Source organism: Anguilla rostrata, chromosome 6 (genome assembly GCF_018555375.3).
Source record: "Anguilla rostrata isolate EN2019 chromosome 6, ASM1855537v3, whole genome shotgun sequence".
Taxonomy (NCBI): domain Eukaryota; kingdom Metazoa; phylum Chordata; class Actinopteri; order Anguilliformes; family Anguillidae; genus Anguilla; species Anguilla rostrata.
In genome coordinates, this window is record NC_057938.1 from 37,168,050 (window position 1) to 37,183,630 (window position 15,581).

Sequence of the window (15,581 nt, forward strand, 5' to 3'; positions counted from 1 at the left end):
CGCTGCTTCTTTTCTCATGGGCAATCAATAAGTCAGGCTCGCACAGACATGAGCCAGAGGAAGACACTACATGTGCAGCGCAACAGGTGAACCGCAAAAGCACCCAATCAACCCAATCACTGATGTAGGATGAAACACCACCATTCTGGCCAGCAGCAACCCTCCCTCCCTCAATGACAAAAATTCAAATTATGCATCTGTCTGTGGGACTGCTAGCTGTAGCTGGAATTGGCATAGTCCAGATTCAGAATCAGACCACGGGGCCAATCCATGCCCTGAACCAGTGCCTTTCAAGTCCCAGCAACCCCTTCCTTTGCTACCTTTAACTGAATTAATTTTATTTCCAAAAAAAAAAAAAAATGAATGACTGCAAATGTGTACTCTTTGTGCATTTGCAGTCAGCTATTACAGTATTACAATATTGGATAGTCCTTTTTGGTGTTTCCCTGGTACGCAACATTTTTTACTCTTCAAGACCATATCACGGACCACCTGTTTTTCTTCTTGATTTTCAGCTGAGTTGATGTGTGGTGGTGATTTGCATGTTTGTATTAACTTTTACATAGGCAGTACATTTATTTTTAAAATTAACATTGTTGAAAAAACAAGTGAGAAAAAATTGTTAAAACTGAAATTAGTGATGGCTGTCATAATCTGCTGACCTGATTTTTGGGATTAAGTTTCAAAATTAAGGCATTGGTATGTATCTAGTGTACAAAGCACTCGTGGTGAACTGTGTCATAGTGGAGTTACTCAATTTCCATTATTACAAGTTTATCTCATTTTTTTGATAACATTTATTTGTTTATTTGTTTGTTTATTGTAGTTTTGTTTAATCATTTCGTTTGGACAAGGACATTGTTTAAAGCTTTTACACTACTCACAGAGCCACTATTATGTATCTAATTTGTCAATGACAACATATAAATCAACTCTGCATGCAGCGAGTAGACAAAATATATGCTAGGACGGATACACACGCTAGTAAACAAATTTCGCAATAAGAAAGTCATGAACCTATTGTTAATCATAATCATCAATAAAAAAAATGCAATACTACAGTAATCCACTAAGCGGGGCTATTGTTCATTAAATACCGCAAGTATAGTAAACAGAATCAGTTACAACATTATGCTTGAGAATAATCCTGAAAATACTTTTCATAAAGGACGTGTTTAAGAATATTTTCAGATGATGTTCAAAAAAACTAGCCATTTTACGGTACAGCAGCCTGATGGTTTAAGAAGTAATTGGCACAATGTCATGTGGCTGACACGGATTGTAGTTAAAAAAAAAAAAGTTTTCTACTAACGTCATGTGGCGCTACAACGCTTCTCTTGTTGACCGTTCGGACCCATTATAATTGGATAAAAAGTGCTGGAAATTTAGTTCGAAAAGTGTGCTAAAATTGATGCACGTCTTGAGGTAATAGTGTAACTTTCACTAGCCGTGCCAACTGAACTACATTGCCCTACCCGCTGTGCTCAAGAAATAGCACGTGACTTTCAGCATCATTTGACGTAGGGGTGAGGATGTCGGGTCCTTCATCTGAACTGCGCATGCCCTGTGAGTAAGATCCGGGCTCAGGGCAGGATGAATGCTAATTTCCAAGATGGCGGCGGAGGGAGGAGGGAAGGAGATGAACGAAATTAAAACTCAGTTCACCACTCGGGAAGGCGTCTATAAACTCCTCACTCACTCCGAATACAGCCGCCCCAACAGGGTGCCTTTCAATTCCCAGGGCTCCAACCCGGTCAAAGTTTCCTTCGTCAACGTCAACGACCAGTCTGGCAACGGCGACAGAATTTGTTTCAATGTGGGCCGGGAGCTATACTTTTATATCTACAAAGGCGTCAGAAAGGTAAACAGGACCTTACGTTTTTCAAGCAGTGGGTACCATGTCGGTAATAATTGGGTTAAAGCCAAGAAAGAGTGCTGTCCACTTTGGCGGTGTTGTGACTGACGCAGCTGATAGCTAGCTGGCTGGCTAACTAGCTAGCCAACCGCCCCTAGTTTGTTGTGTGCGTCCCTTGTGGAAATGTTGTGGTATGCACAACTAGAACAGGAGTGTAAGGGCCTTACTTCACCTGCAGTTCACTCAACCCACCAAACTGCTGTGGAATTCCTCTAGTTCTCCATAAACATGCACGCGTGAACATTGGAATGTGTATGTGGTTCTGATTCAATTGACCGCTCAGGACGTGACAGCGTGGAGGTGGTTGTCACATTGTGACCGATATTTGTTATGCGTGGTTTTGGTCCCTCAGAGAGATGTTTTGACCCCAGCGTTGCACTTTCGGTCACTTGTCACCACGTCTGTTTTTAGCTTAATAAGTTCAATATACATGCACTTAACTCCGTATGCATGTGTGTTTAATAACTGCCATTGCGTTGGATTACGCACCACTTAACCGGCAACTTAGCTACGCATAACTTCCCCGTTGTTGAGTTGTAAAGTGCGACGTATTCGCCAGTGCAATATGGTAAGATGCGAGAGAATGATCTTTGTACTCCGATGAATGAATAGCTAGTTAGCTAACTTACACATGGTCACTGGAGAAGTGGCCGGGACTGACTGTGTCGCCTTATCTTTACAAGCCAACTTGAGCAAAGTACAGAAATAATGATAATTAACAGCACTTAAATTGCCCAGAGGAACTTTGAATTAATTTAAGATAACTACTAGGTTGTGTTTTGTAATCATGGGACTGAAGGCACAGAGACAAGTGTATCTTTGATCAACATTTTCACAACAGGACACTGAATGTATTTCTGAGACTGTGGGCCTTAATGCAGGGTCATTGCACAGGTTGACAATGTCTTTTTCACCAGCAACTTAACCTGCATCAATTGGATCCTTGAAATAAATATTATTTTGCCTGTGTGGTCAGGGAACATTATCCAGCAACCCGGAGTTTGAACTACAAATTTAAAGTCTCTACATAAAGGAAGGTTTTATGGAGATAAAGGACCATAATTCATGAAGACTGATATAGAGCAGGTATTTCATTCTAATCTGGTTAGAGCTAAGTTGGCAGCTTTTTTCTGTGAATATTGTAGGAAAAGCTATGTTATTGGAACTGTAATAACATTACTAAAATTGTTCTGGCAGTGTTGGGTGTAAGCTGAGCTTTAATGGAATTTACCCTGGTCCTTAGGCACTGTGGAAACTGATCTCTCTCAATCTGGTTGTCAGATATGTAACAACCTGTCAGCTTCCTGGTGGCGATGACCACATTCCGAGTGAGTTTGTCACACAGGCTTCTAAGGCCCGGGGCAAGGCCGAAATCTGTCTTTTGGACTGTCTGCAGTGAATAAGCCACCCAGCTAAATGTTTGCACAATAATACTGGGATGTTTTGTCTGTGTTATAACATTGCCACTACACTAGCTTTGAGTGGGAGTATTTATTCATGTTTACCACTTACCATATGGTGGTTTTGTGTGTGTATTCTTAGAGAATTTGTGCTTAAAGAGATTCTATGAAATGCTGTCCTGTCCATTCATTAGTATGTTACAATGCTGCTTTCCTAGAAAATTAGGGGAATCCTGTCATGTCATGATATCATTCTCTTTGTTTCACAGCTGAGCATTCTGGCACTTTGTCCCTATATTGTTGCTAGCTGTCAGGTACTCTGAACCCGGTGGAAAGGGCTTCCCTAGACTCACAGCGCTTGGTGACTGGCTTTGTGTGATTGGTCAAACTCTAGTCCTACAGATTTGCTGGCTTTGAAGCCCTGGTCTGATTTTCAGAAAGGTGACCAATGCCATGTACCTGGTGAGAACTGTAACTGGAGCCATTGGAAGGATTTATTTTCTTAGTGTCAATCATCTGTTGCCCTTCCATGCTCAGGCACTGCATTCAGTGACTGTCACAAGTTGAGTAGTATCAATTATCAGCTTCACGGAGACCACTCATTCAAAGATATTCACCGTTTTGTACATGTCTTTGGAAATTTATCCATCCATTATCTAACCCGCTTTTTCCTGGTCAGGGTCATGGGGATGTCTTTGAACAAAAGTCTCAAAATTACTGTGAAGAGATCTCACTTTTTTGTATTTTGAATCCTGGAGTGCTTTTATCCTTTGCCCTCTTTTCTCTATTTGAATAAGGTATTTAAATAATTTCTGTAAGCACTGCATCAACACTGAAGTTTATTCAATCAAGTATTCAGTCCATTTCAGTGCAAAGTAGCTAACCTCATTGAAAGCGTGAACTTAAGTCTGTAAGTGGCCCAGTTCTGTTCTTTCCATCTGCAAAGGTCACACACTTCCACCCATTGGACAGTGAGAGGGAGCGTTTCGCGAGAGAGGTACAGTTTGTACAAAAGTCCTGCCTCACTACACAGTGCCATCCTGACTTCACTGTCAGACATAATTGATTTTGGGTGAAAGGGGTTTCGTATTCTCTCAGTGCTCTCCTCAATGTTTGTCTTTCAATGGACAAAGAGTCTTATTCCTTCCTTATTGCCCTCACATATACTCCCATGCGAGAAGAAGCATGACATTTGTGTATTTGTATAACCTACATAGACTTGGGCTATTTTTGGTCTAGTACAGTAGCTGCAGGTGGTCTTTCAGGTGGAAATTGCATATTTGTGAATGAGTTGTCTTAACACCTAGTAGCCTAGTTCTAATACCCAGAATTTTTTTTTCAGAACTGGCTTTCATTAGAGCATTGGTTTCCAGTTGTAAATTTTTTTTTTTTTAAAGTTAAACTTGGAAAGCTTACAGTATCGTGAATATAAATTCCTCATTCCTCTTTAAAATAGTGGGGTTTTTCCTGGAAAATCATATGGCCTTTCAACAGGTTGTCTAACTGCAGCGTTGGGCACCCAAATGGTAAATTCAGATAGCGGTGCTGAAAACAAAAGCTCATGAATCTGCTCTGTCTCTATGTCTGTAATGAAATGCATAATTCCTGGGATCCTGTTTATTTCTGCTCTGCTCTGAGCACTAATCGCTCCATCCAGCATATGAATCCGAACTTCCACTCTCCCTCTGAGTTTGGCACAGTCGTGAGGATGTCTTTGTTCTTAACAGATTTTTTATTTTTTGTGCTGCGGGGAAGGGGGGCTTGGGGTGCTTCTGGATAAGCTGCATTATGCTAAGTCAAACCCTCCGATAGATAGAGCCTGCTGATGCAAGTTGTTTTCCGAAATGTGAAAGCGTTCCCTCTGAATGAATGAAGCTTTCTTTGTATTGCAGAGAATCACGCAGGCCACAAACAAAATGACACTGACTGCAGACAAAATTCGCCAGTCGTTAACTAAACTTTTTCCGCGGAATTTTTTTTCAAAGCTCTTTGTCCTCCTTTTAAGAATACCTGTCTTTTTGGGACCGCACTTGCACTCCGTAGAATTACTGACATATGCTGAGGTTCTGGCATGTGCTTGCATCTGCAAAGAAGATACATTTAGCGTAGCTCTGAGAGAAACTAATCACATTTGCACATTAATAATAAGATTTTCATGCAACTTTGACAAAATTACAACTGAGGTAGATGTTTTGACTGCGGCAACTGGCTTCTGGCCGGGCTGTGTACCTCTGCCACTCGACCCCAGCAGGTTGACTGGTGTTCGGGCCACCCCAGGTTCTTGCATGTAACACCTGTCCACAGGACCCTCGACTGACTACCGAGTTGTGACTCGCTTTAGATCCAACACTAGTGCTGACCTACAGGGTCAGGAGCGGATCTGCTCCCAGTTCCCTCCAGACTGCAGTCAAGCCCTATGCCCAAGCTCCGCCACTCTGCTCACCAGCACAGGCCGCCTCGCAACACCATCTCCGAGGATCCAGTAGGTAGGCTACTCGCTACTCTTTTCTGTCCTAGTGGTGAGCCTGTCTTAATTACAAAGTTTCGGTTAATGAATGATCGCGAGCCAAGTCATTACGGTGGACAATGTTACTGTTGTTGCAAAAACAATGTTTTGCTAATTAATGTGGCAGCCTTTTCAAACCACAACTTTCTTGTAATTGTTTTCTGTGCCATTACATGCGAAAACAGTAGGTGGGGCTCCCTCGGTGTGTCTTATTATACATTTTTTGGGGTATGTGGCCTAGTAGCTTCAGGCCATTTGAAAAATGGTATTACCTTTGGTATTGTTCATTAGGTTAGTGCTCAAGCATATATTTCCACTGTTAAAGTGACATCATTTTCTTAAAGTTAAGAGTTTAAAAAAATCATACTTTCTGTCTACAACCTTTGTAAAATTACGATGATTCCATTTGTGTAACAAAAATAATTAGGCATACAGACCTAAATATTGAGCAAAAAGAAAGGCATGCTATTGTGTTGTAGGCTGTGGGCTATTAGTACACTGTTTTAGGCGTCGTCCTTGAGGTTCTGTGCAGGGAAGACTTGCACTTTGTCGGGTTTCAGGGAATGGCAAACAGGTGTGACTACATTTCCTGCTTTACTGAATACCCGCTCTGATGGTCTGCTTGCTGCATAAATGTACAATATTTCCTTGCTTTTCCATTTTTCCAGTAATGGAAAGTGAGAATTGTCCCACCACATAGGCCTAATCTAAACAAGTTGACTGAGTGTTTTGATTATTTTTGGACAAACAACGCCAAAGCAACTAGCTGAATCTGTCTCGTAACCTGTTTTTATTTTGACATTTGTTGTCTTTGTACCACCCTAAAAAAATTAGTAGAGTACACTCAGTTTTAAAACTGTTGGCTCATGTTCAGAACTGATTTACCCTCTCTCCTACTAGCGTCGACTTGTCAGCTAAGTTCAAAGCGTCAGTTACACTTCTCCCCTACTTGACAGGAGTTGTATGTGGACGAGAGCGCATTTTAGATACATAGACTGAAGCAGAAGGCATTACAGTTGCTCTTTGTTGCGAGATTAAAAGTGTACACAGATGCTTCATAATAGGCCACATTTACATAAAACAAAGATGAAAAATGGTTTAAATACTTATCATCATCACAGTTATGAAAATGTGAACGTTATGCAGTGATCGCCACAGCCCTCCTGCTTTTGTGGTGGAATGCCTTCCCCACCTCTACCAAAATGGCAAAGTCATTAACCATCTTCTGCCGCAGAATGAAGACCCTTCTCTTCAGAGAATACCCACACTAAGCACTTACCTACCCCAGACTTACTCTCAATAATATTAAAACCCAAGTTAGATTTTTTTTTTTTTAAACAAAAACAACCAAAAAAACCCTTGGTACTAATTGTGTGGACTGTAGTTTGCTTGGTTTTTGGTGATACTTTATTATAACATTTAGGGAAATTAATTTTGTTGCCATTTCCGTGTCTTAAAACCTTGTCACAATATACAAAATGTAAAACATAAAAATACGACAGCAACATTAATCATTGTGGAATGTTATGGCTGCAGGAATAAGATTCTCTGTTTCTCTTTGTGCATATTTTGGGCTGCATGAGTCTGCCACTACCTGGTCCATTGCATAATTATGGCATGGAAGGTTGCTAACATCACCAAGGGAGCACAATGTGCTTCTCATCATCAGAGATTGGAATGCTAAGATTGGTAGTGACGACTCCCACTGCGCAAGGGCTGTTTGGGTGCATGGTTGTTGTGAGCTGAATTACAATGGAGAACGTATTCATGACTTCTGCAGGAATAGCAACATTGTGAATGGTTGTTCTTTTCCCACACAAAAATATCCATAAACGTACTTGGATGTCATCTGATGACAAGCCGTCAAATTGACCATATTATTATCAGTGGGAAATGGTGCAAGATGTTGGGGAATACTGTACAATTTATGGATAGAAAATAAATGAATGAATAAATAATAAAGTCACCACCTACTAGTAGCTACAACCATCAAGCTCAGGCTGCATAAGTCAGCTCTACAGGGTCAAGAGTTTTTCTTAAAAGTGTGAAATTGCTTTAATGTCCTTACATCCTCTACAGCCAAGGATAATAATCAAGATATAGAAAGCGAATGGAACGCCGTCAAGACTGCCTACAGGGAAAGGACTGAAAAGACCCCGTGGGTGCATCAGAAGGTATATGAATAAAAATGATTGCCATCTGGAACCTGGAAGAATATTAATGAAACAGCTCGGCTAAAAAGGATGCTGCTGAACACCAAGTTACACGGGCTTCATGAAGATGCCCAGCAAATCCTCAGAACTAAGGATATGGAGGTCAGGAGGGCTGCAAGGAGAGATAAGAGATCCTTTGTTGAGGAGCTTGCTGAGGAAGCTGAAAACGCTGCTGCACTGGGAGACATGAGTGTAGTATATAAGACTGTAACACATTTCTGGAAACAAAAACTGATCAGGACCTGCACAGAGCGTGGACAAGCAGCCGTGTGGGTCCAGCACTTCCAGGAAGTGCTCAACCGCCCAGTACCAGCAAACCCGCAAAACCTGTTCCAGCTGAGTACCTCCTTGACATTGATACGAGCCTCCTGAGAGAAGTGGAAGTCAGATGTGCCAATCAGGCAATAAAGAATGGCAAAGCCCCTGGCATTGATGCTATCCACGCAATTGCAACGATTGGAGAGGTATTATCCTTCTATCCATCCTAAGCAAGGTTTTCTGCTGGGTCGTTATGAATAGAATGGAACTGGCTGTTTACAGCAAGATGAGGGAAGAGCAGGCAAGATTCAGAAAGGGGGAGAGGCGATATCGATCAGATTTTTCGCAGTGCATAATATCATTATATGTTTATTTTTTAACATTTTTCTCCTTCTGTTAGCCTAAATGTGAAGTGAAGTTTGTCGCTTGCACCTCTATAAGCAAATGGCACAGGAGCAGCATCCTTGTTCAGTTTGTGTTCGCATAAAGTATGTTTTTGGCTTTAGTACCATTGGTCCTTCCCTCAAACATTACGTTTCGAAGTGTATCATTCCTGTGCTGTCAAGTACGTCTGTTTTAATTTGCTTTTTGAGCATAATGGAACTCTACAAAAGCTGGAAGCTTTGTGCCATTGTTGTCAGTCATTGTTAACAGCTGGCACAAATGTTTCTATGCTATTATTTGTAACCTTCCGGGCTGACAACGAGCCTGTACCCGATCTGACCCGACGTCGGACAGCTAAAAATATGCTCGATACCCAGCCTGATCACGGCTTACCGTTGGTCCATGCCAGGTTTAGTTCAGGATGCAGACCTCAAATGTTCATTAATAACACCTCCACTATTGCACCGATCATTGTTGTTGGTAAACCTCTTGATGTTATTGAGGATTTCACATATCTAGGCAGTGTCATCATTAAAGACAATGGGGCACAAAAATACATCAAAGCAAAGCTTGGGGTGCCTTTTCTAGGCTTCTGCCTATCTTGAAGCCTAACCTCTTTAAGTTCTCCATAAGGACTAAGATCGGACTGCATACGAGCACTGTCAAATCTGTCCTCTCATATGGCTCGGAGTGTTGGCGTGTCATTAAGACCGACATGGTGAACCTTTCCATTACTGATTTTTCAGGTTCATTTGCCATATCTTCTTGCCCAACAGAATGTCAAATAATAATGTTTACATGAAAACTGGATGCTGAAGTGTAATTAGTGAGTTCAAGTGTCAACGGATTTACTGGCAGGGACATATTCTAAGGATGGGGCCAAAATTGCCATCCCAGTGGGACACCACTTTGAAGGAGGAAACCTGGAATACCAAAGACAACAGGAAGAACAGTTTAAACCATACTGGCTTAGATGGGTCTTGTGGGGCGAGGCACAACCCACTGGTAAAGATGAGAACAAGTGGAAAAGACTTATGTCGCAGTCTTATGTGCTGCTCGGGATGAAGATAAATAAATATAATGGTAACTAATGTAAACTATGAAATTTGATATAAGATTATCAGTGGTCGCACTAGCCCATGGAATGCTGCCTCTTTGAAATGCAGGACATTTCAAAATCTGCATTTTACAGTCATTCACTTGCGCTCTGATAAACAATAAACTAATGATAGACCGTAGGAGCGTTGTTCCATTTACTCATGTTGTGCCAGCTACAGTGGCGTAGGCAGAAATAATTTTTCGGGCAGGCCTGTGAAAAAGTGGGTTGGCCGACCTATGTAGATTTTTTCCGAATACATTTTCCACACGTGCTATTCCCAGTTCCAGTGCTACTTGGAGCAATCCTGTGACACAATTGTATTCCTAAAGGTATTGCAGTCATCATCCTTACATCTCTACCCCCTTACAGTGGTACAAAAAAGTAGTACATTTTTCTTTTGTAAATAAATATTTCTGAGAATAGGCTATATAAGACTGAGTACACAAGGAGAGTACAGGCTTCACTTAAACCAAGAGCAACTATGCAACTCCCCTCTCTGTAAATCACACATCTGCTTGTGACAGGCACAACCTATTAGACCCAATTAAGAGGACATAACTGAATTATTGTCTGACGGCTGAGACATACACAATAAATTCCATGGAAAAACAAGACCACACCTACAATATGCGCTCGCAGGTAGACATTCATCATCTATACAACTTTTTGTAAATAAACTTGATTTTTAAAAAACTTTTTAAAAAATCTCTAGGGACAAGCATTGACAAGCTGGTAACATAAAAGACAGCACCTTTAGTGACCAGATTATAGTAACATTGCCACGGCAGGCATGTAAAATGTAGCTATGTAATTCTAGTTTACCATTGACAGCTTGCTGCTGAGGAGGTAACATATCACAAACTAAACTTTATATAGACAAAAACCTTACCTCTGTACTACTAGCCTCCTTTTTTATCATGTACATTTAATTTTAATTGCTTTATTTTTTTTTATTTTTGGACGTCCCAGAGTTTTAATTGGCCACAATACTGTGATGGTACGCAGCAAACCAATAAAAGCCATTACCTTTAAAAAGCTAGCTAGGGCACGTGACATCTCACGCTCAACGTCTCATTCAAATTAAGCACTTTTTCTTTGAATCTGTCAGTGCTGCCAACAGCTATGTAAATGTTGTGATCAGTAAGCAACACAAATGTCCAGTCTCTGAAACTGCCTTTAGGTCACATGAACCTTAATGCAATTGTGAGTGCAAATCAGAGGCCTTCACAGTAGGGCTGGGTGATATGGCCTAAAATTTGTATCACAATCTATTTAGAATTCTGGACGGTAACGATATAGCTACGTCATGGTATGTATTTTATATTTTAAATTTCAACCGAACATGCTTTAAAAGAAATACAAGACTCAAGGCTAACCGGGAGTTAACCATAAGTTTATTAGTAACTAACCATTATTGTTTTCATGTAAAGGGGAAGCACACACACACGTTTTTATTGGTCTATCAGTAATGATGCCTGAACGGTCGCAGGAGTTAGCAAGCATCTATGCAATCGGTGTGAACAATATCTTTTCTAGGGCTCCACATTAACGATTTTTTCAGCCAGTGTTCTACTTGCCCCAGGTACATTTCCCCTAGCCTAGCAGCCAAAATAAATATAACCACTTTTTCATGGGGATTATGCATGGTTTGCATTAAAAAGTGTCAAAATGCCAATCTGCAGCACTGATGTAAAAATGTACTTCTTTGTTAAATACAAATCTGCCAGTTTCTGACGCCAAATTATGGACAAGCTTCATCTTTCAAAGCGGTTTTGACCAATCGCAGCTACCAAATGTTGGAAATCCTGGGGACTTTTTTTTTCCTGGAAATTCTGAATTTTGGGGCGAGATGCTTGCAATTTTACTGAGGAGAAAACAATTACGGTAGTAGTATAGTCAGCTAGGACGTTGTAGGACGTCTGTAGGACGTTTCAAAATCTGCGTTTCCTTTTACATTATTTCACTTGCGTTCTGATAAAAATAGCTATTTTTTCATAATGTACCGACTCAGTAATGGCACAATAAAATAGCCCCAACCCCAATAAGTGTATACCGTTCATAATTTTATTGTGGCGCTCGTAACAGATGCAGGATGGAACAGCGGGATGAAATGAGATGCAAATAATGTATTGGTGTTCTGTTAAAAAAGAATTCTTGCCTCGCAGATACGAAGAGATGAGGTAACAGGTGAAGTTAGGGTAGAATTCCTGTAATTGCACATCGTCTATCGTCTTTGCCTCTGCGTGTTGGTAGACATTCCAATCTGTTTCTTCCTGTGGTTACCGTTAATAACAGGCAGGAAGAAATTATTCCTGTGGTTACCGTTAATTCAGTGTCAACCGTTTTGTACGAAATGACACTTCTTAATCCAGCTGATCCTGTGCTGTAAGGAGGGCAGTAAATGCAAATTTGGATATTAGTCGCAGTCGATTTTATAGGCCTACCCTGAGGAGTTCATACAGCCTGCTGTTGTGGGTATGGATATATGAGCCATTTAGATATGCAAATTAGTCCAGAGGCTCCTCAGGTTTGTAGCCACATATTCAAATAGTAAACATCTGCATGAAGGGTCCGTTGACCATCCTACACTTCTGTCTTCCCTGACAAAATTGGGAATTTGCGGACCAGCCCTCAACTGGATTGCGTCCTATCTCTCCGGCCGCTCCTTCCAGGTTGCCTGGGCCGGTGCAGTATCAGCTCCTCGTCCCCTCACAACTGGGGTCCCTCAGGGCTCTGTCCTTGGTCCCCTCCTCTTTTCTCTATATACTAGGTCCCTTGGCCCTGTTATTGCCGCCCATGGCATGTCATATCATCTCTATGCAGATGATATTCAACTTTTCTACTCTTTCTCTCCCACAGACACTCAGGTCTCCGATCGCATATCCGCCTGCCTGAGTGACATCCAGAGCTGGATGACCAAACACCAGCTCAAGCTCAACACAAACAAAACGGAACTTCTCCATATTCCTTCTCTTACCTCTCCCACTTCTCATCTCCCCATTTCTTTAGGAGACACTCCCCTACACCCTTCACAGAGTGCCCGAAATCTTGGAGTTGTGCTCGACAACAGGCTGTCACTCTCTGAGAATATCGCGGCAACCACCCGGTCGTGCAGGTTCATCCTGTACAATATCCGCAGAATAAGACCACTCCTCACCAATTATTCCACACAGCTCCTGGTCCAGGCCATGATACTGTCACGTCTGGACTACTGCAACTCCCTCCTGGCTGGCCTCCCAGCATCAGCCACCAGACCCCTTCAGCTCATCCAGAATGCAGCAGCACGTCTGGTTTACAACCTCCCTCGTGACTCCCACGTCACTCCCCTCCTCATCTCCCTCCACTGGCTACCAGTGCAAGCTCGCATCCGGTTTAAGACACTGGTGCTTGCTTTCCAAGCAGTCAAGGGGTCAGCTCCTGGTTATCTGCAGAAGATGATCAGACCCTACAAGCCGGCCAGATCGCTCCGATCGGCTACTACAGGGCGGCTGATTCCTCCCCCTACACGAGCAGCAACAAGGTCTCGACTCTTTGCAGTTCTGGCCCCACGATGGTGGAACGATCTTCCAGTGGAGGTCAGAACAGCAGAGTGTCTGAGCACCTTCAAACGGAAACTCAAGACGCACCTCTTCTCTGTGTACCTCTCTCCTCTTCCCTAAACCCCCTCCCATAACTATATATAAAAAAAAAAAAAAAAAAAAAAAAAAAAAAAAAATTTTGTTCAGACTATCTTGTTTTTCCTTATTGTATGCATCATAGTAAAGGCTTTTTACCTACATGTTGTTCAATGGACTTAAGCGGACTTGATCCTGAGTTTGGTTACTCTGTTGTAAGTCGCTCTGGATAAGAGCGTCAGCTAAATACCTATAATGTAATGTAATGTAATGTACTGCCCTTTGCATTCTGACCCCTATTTAATCTTGTCCAGAGCACCGCCGTTGCTAGATTGATAGATATTTAGCAGCAGATAGGGAATGGACAGCTTAATGTGAAGGCCTAGTTAAGTTCAGAGGTTTAGTTTGTATATTTCCACCAGCCGTTCCTGCTTTTATTCTCAGTTTAATTGTCAATTCTTGATATTTGCTTACTCACATTGCAAAGGTACAATCTCATTTTGCTATTCAAAATTAGGGGGCCCAGCTGAATGTTTAGCTTGTAGTGATTTGCCCTGACTGTGGCATTAAAACTGTGGCTACTGTTGCTCTAAAGCAATGTACAATCGTCCATTATATATAACACTTCTTTTTGGTTCTGGCTCTCATTCTGGCACTTTGCTTTGTTCTCAGGCTTGTTGGGTGAATTTTGAGATACATTGAAACTGACAAGCCTTGATTTGATGTTGTTTTGCATTAGCCTAATCTCTTTCACGATTTTGTCTTTAGATCTCATTTTCGTTACGATGGATAACCTACATTTTATATGAGGTGTGATCATTTTTCTTTATCTTGGTACTGTAACTGGTAACTTGTCACCGCTGGTTTGTAATTTTGCTTCATCGATGAAACTCAGAATATAGTTTGAAATAGGCCTAAGTGACGAGAATGATGTTTGCTGATCACAGAACAAGTTGCTCGTGTTTTCGTCAATCAGTTGGAAGCTGCGAGGCCTTGCTGCTGATTGGCTGTGCTATGGTCACCCAATAGATAACTGTGGTGACGTTTTATCCAGAAGCATTCCTCCCAGCCTCTGAAGTGTGGTTGTTTACGAACGCGTCAGGTATAATTAAAGAGAAAAAGATGAAACACGGTGGAACGTCTGTTATTGCAGTCGATAATTATCTTTGGGGTGTATCGCTCAGCCCTAGATTCCATGGGAATTTGTTCACTGAACACTCCAAACACAAACTATGGTGAAGGCGTTTATGAAGCTGATTCATGAACTAGGCTAGATGTTTGGTTAGTCACTCTTTTAGCCTGGTGATATTTTCACTATGAAATTACAATAACTGGTATGCCCATGTCAATTTTATAGTTTTTAGCCTATAGCATATCTGAATGCAAAACACCTAGCTTGCACAAAAAAGTTTTTAAGCAAGTACAGATTTTGTTGGAATGAACATTTTTTTAAGTAGTTGAATAGTTTCGGTTAAACACTTCAAAACGAATTAAAGCACGTTAAATGTGTTCAGTTTAAGGCCAAAGTTCATTGCTGTTTCATACTGAATCATTTTAAACAAGAAGTCTACTGAAAGGGATGCGTCATCTAATTTGTATCATTCATCCTCGCTGGTGTCATCTCCTCATCTCTAGGCTTTGAACTGAAATGTGAAAAGTGTGTAGCAGTTTAAAAGTAAATGCCTTCAGTACTGATATCCGCAAATTGATGATTTGCTATTGGTAAAATTCCTTGTCTTTAGAATTTTGGAGCTGGTAATGAAAAATTTCCTCTGCAGCATATGAGGTCGTCTGTAGCAGATGTTTATGTGATGCTCTGTAAGCTGTCACTGTCAACACGATTCCTGCCGGTTCTCATCCTTTTCCGCCCTTTTATCCGCATTTAATTGAAATTGGCGTTTTTTTAATTTTTTTCGAAGGCTCCAGAGTGCAGCTTAGTTCACGTGCAGACGGTCTCCTGTACTGCCTCATTCTGAATTGGTAGCCTGGCACCTGACGTTGTGCATGTCCGTATCTGTTTTTGTTTTATGACCGCTTCCATTGATGTCCTTTGGGCTAGCGCAGGTCTGTTGAGAACAGCATTAGGCAAGCGTGACCCACTTAGTCTGGCCTGAAGCGTGACCGCAACGGATCAATGAATAAAGATGTCTGCCCGACTCGTCCGCTGGAATTTGTTTATTGCTTCGGCGCCG

General features: G+C 41.6%; 1 protein-coding gene across 1 annotated transcript in view; it reads left to right on the plus strand.

Annotated features, from left to right (window-relative positions):
- The first annotated feature begins 1,561 nt into the window (after positions 1-1,561).
- The window catches only part of LOC135257058 (WD repeat-containing protein 20-like), a 28,711-nt gene continuing 14,691 nt past the window's right edge, over positions 1,562-15,581 (plus strand). Inside the window, exon 1 of the mRNA XM_064339462.1 lies at positions 1,562-1,861. Coding sequence (XP_064195532.1) covers positions 1,598-1,861 — 264 coding nt within the window. The 5' untranslated portion in view covers positions 1,562-1,597. The remainder of the gene's footprint in view (positions 1,862-15,581) is intronic.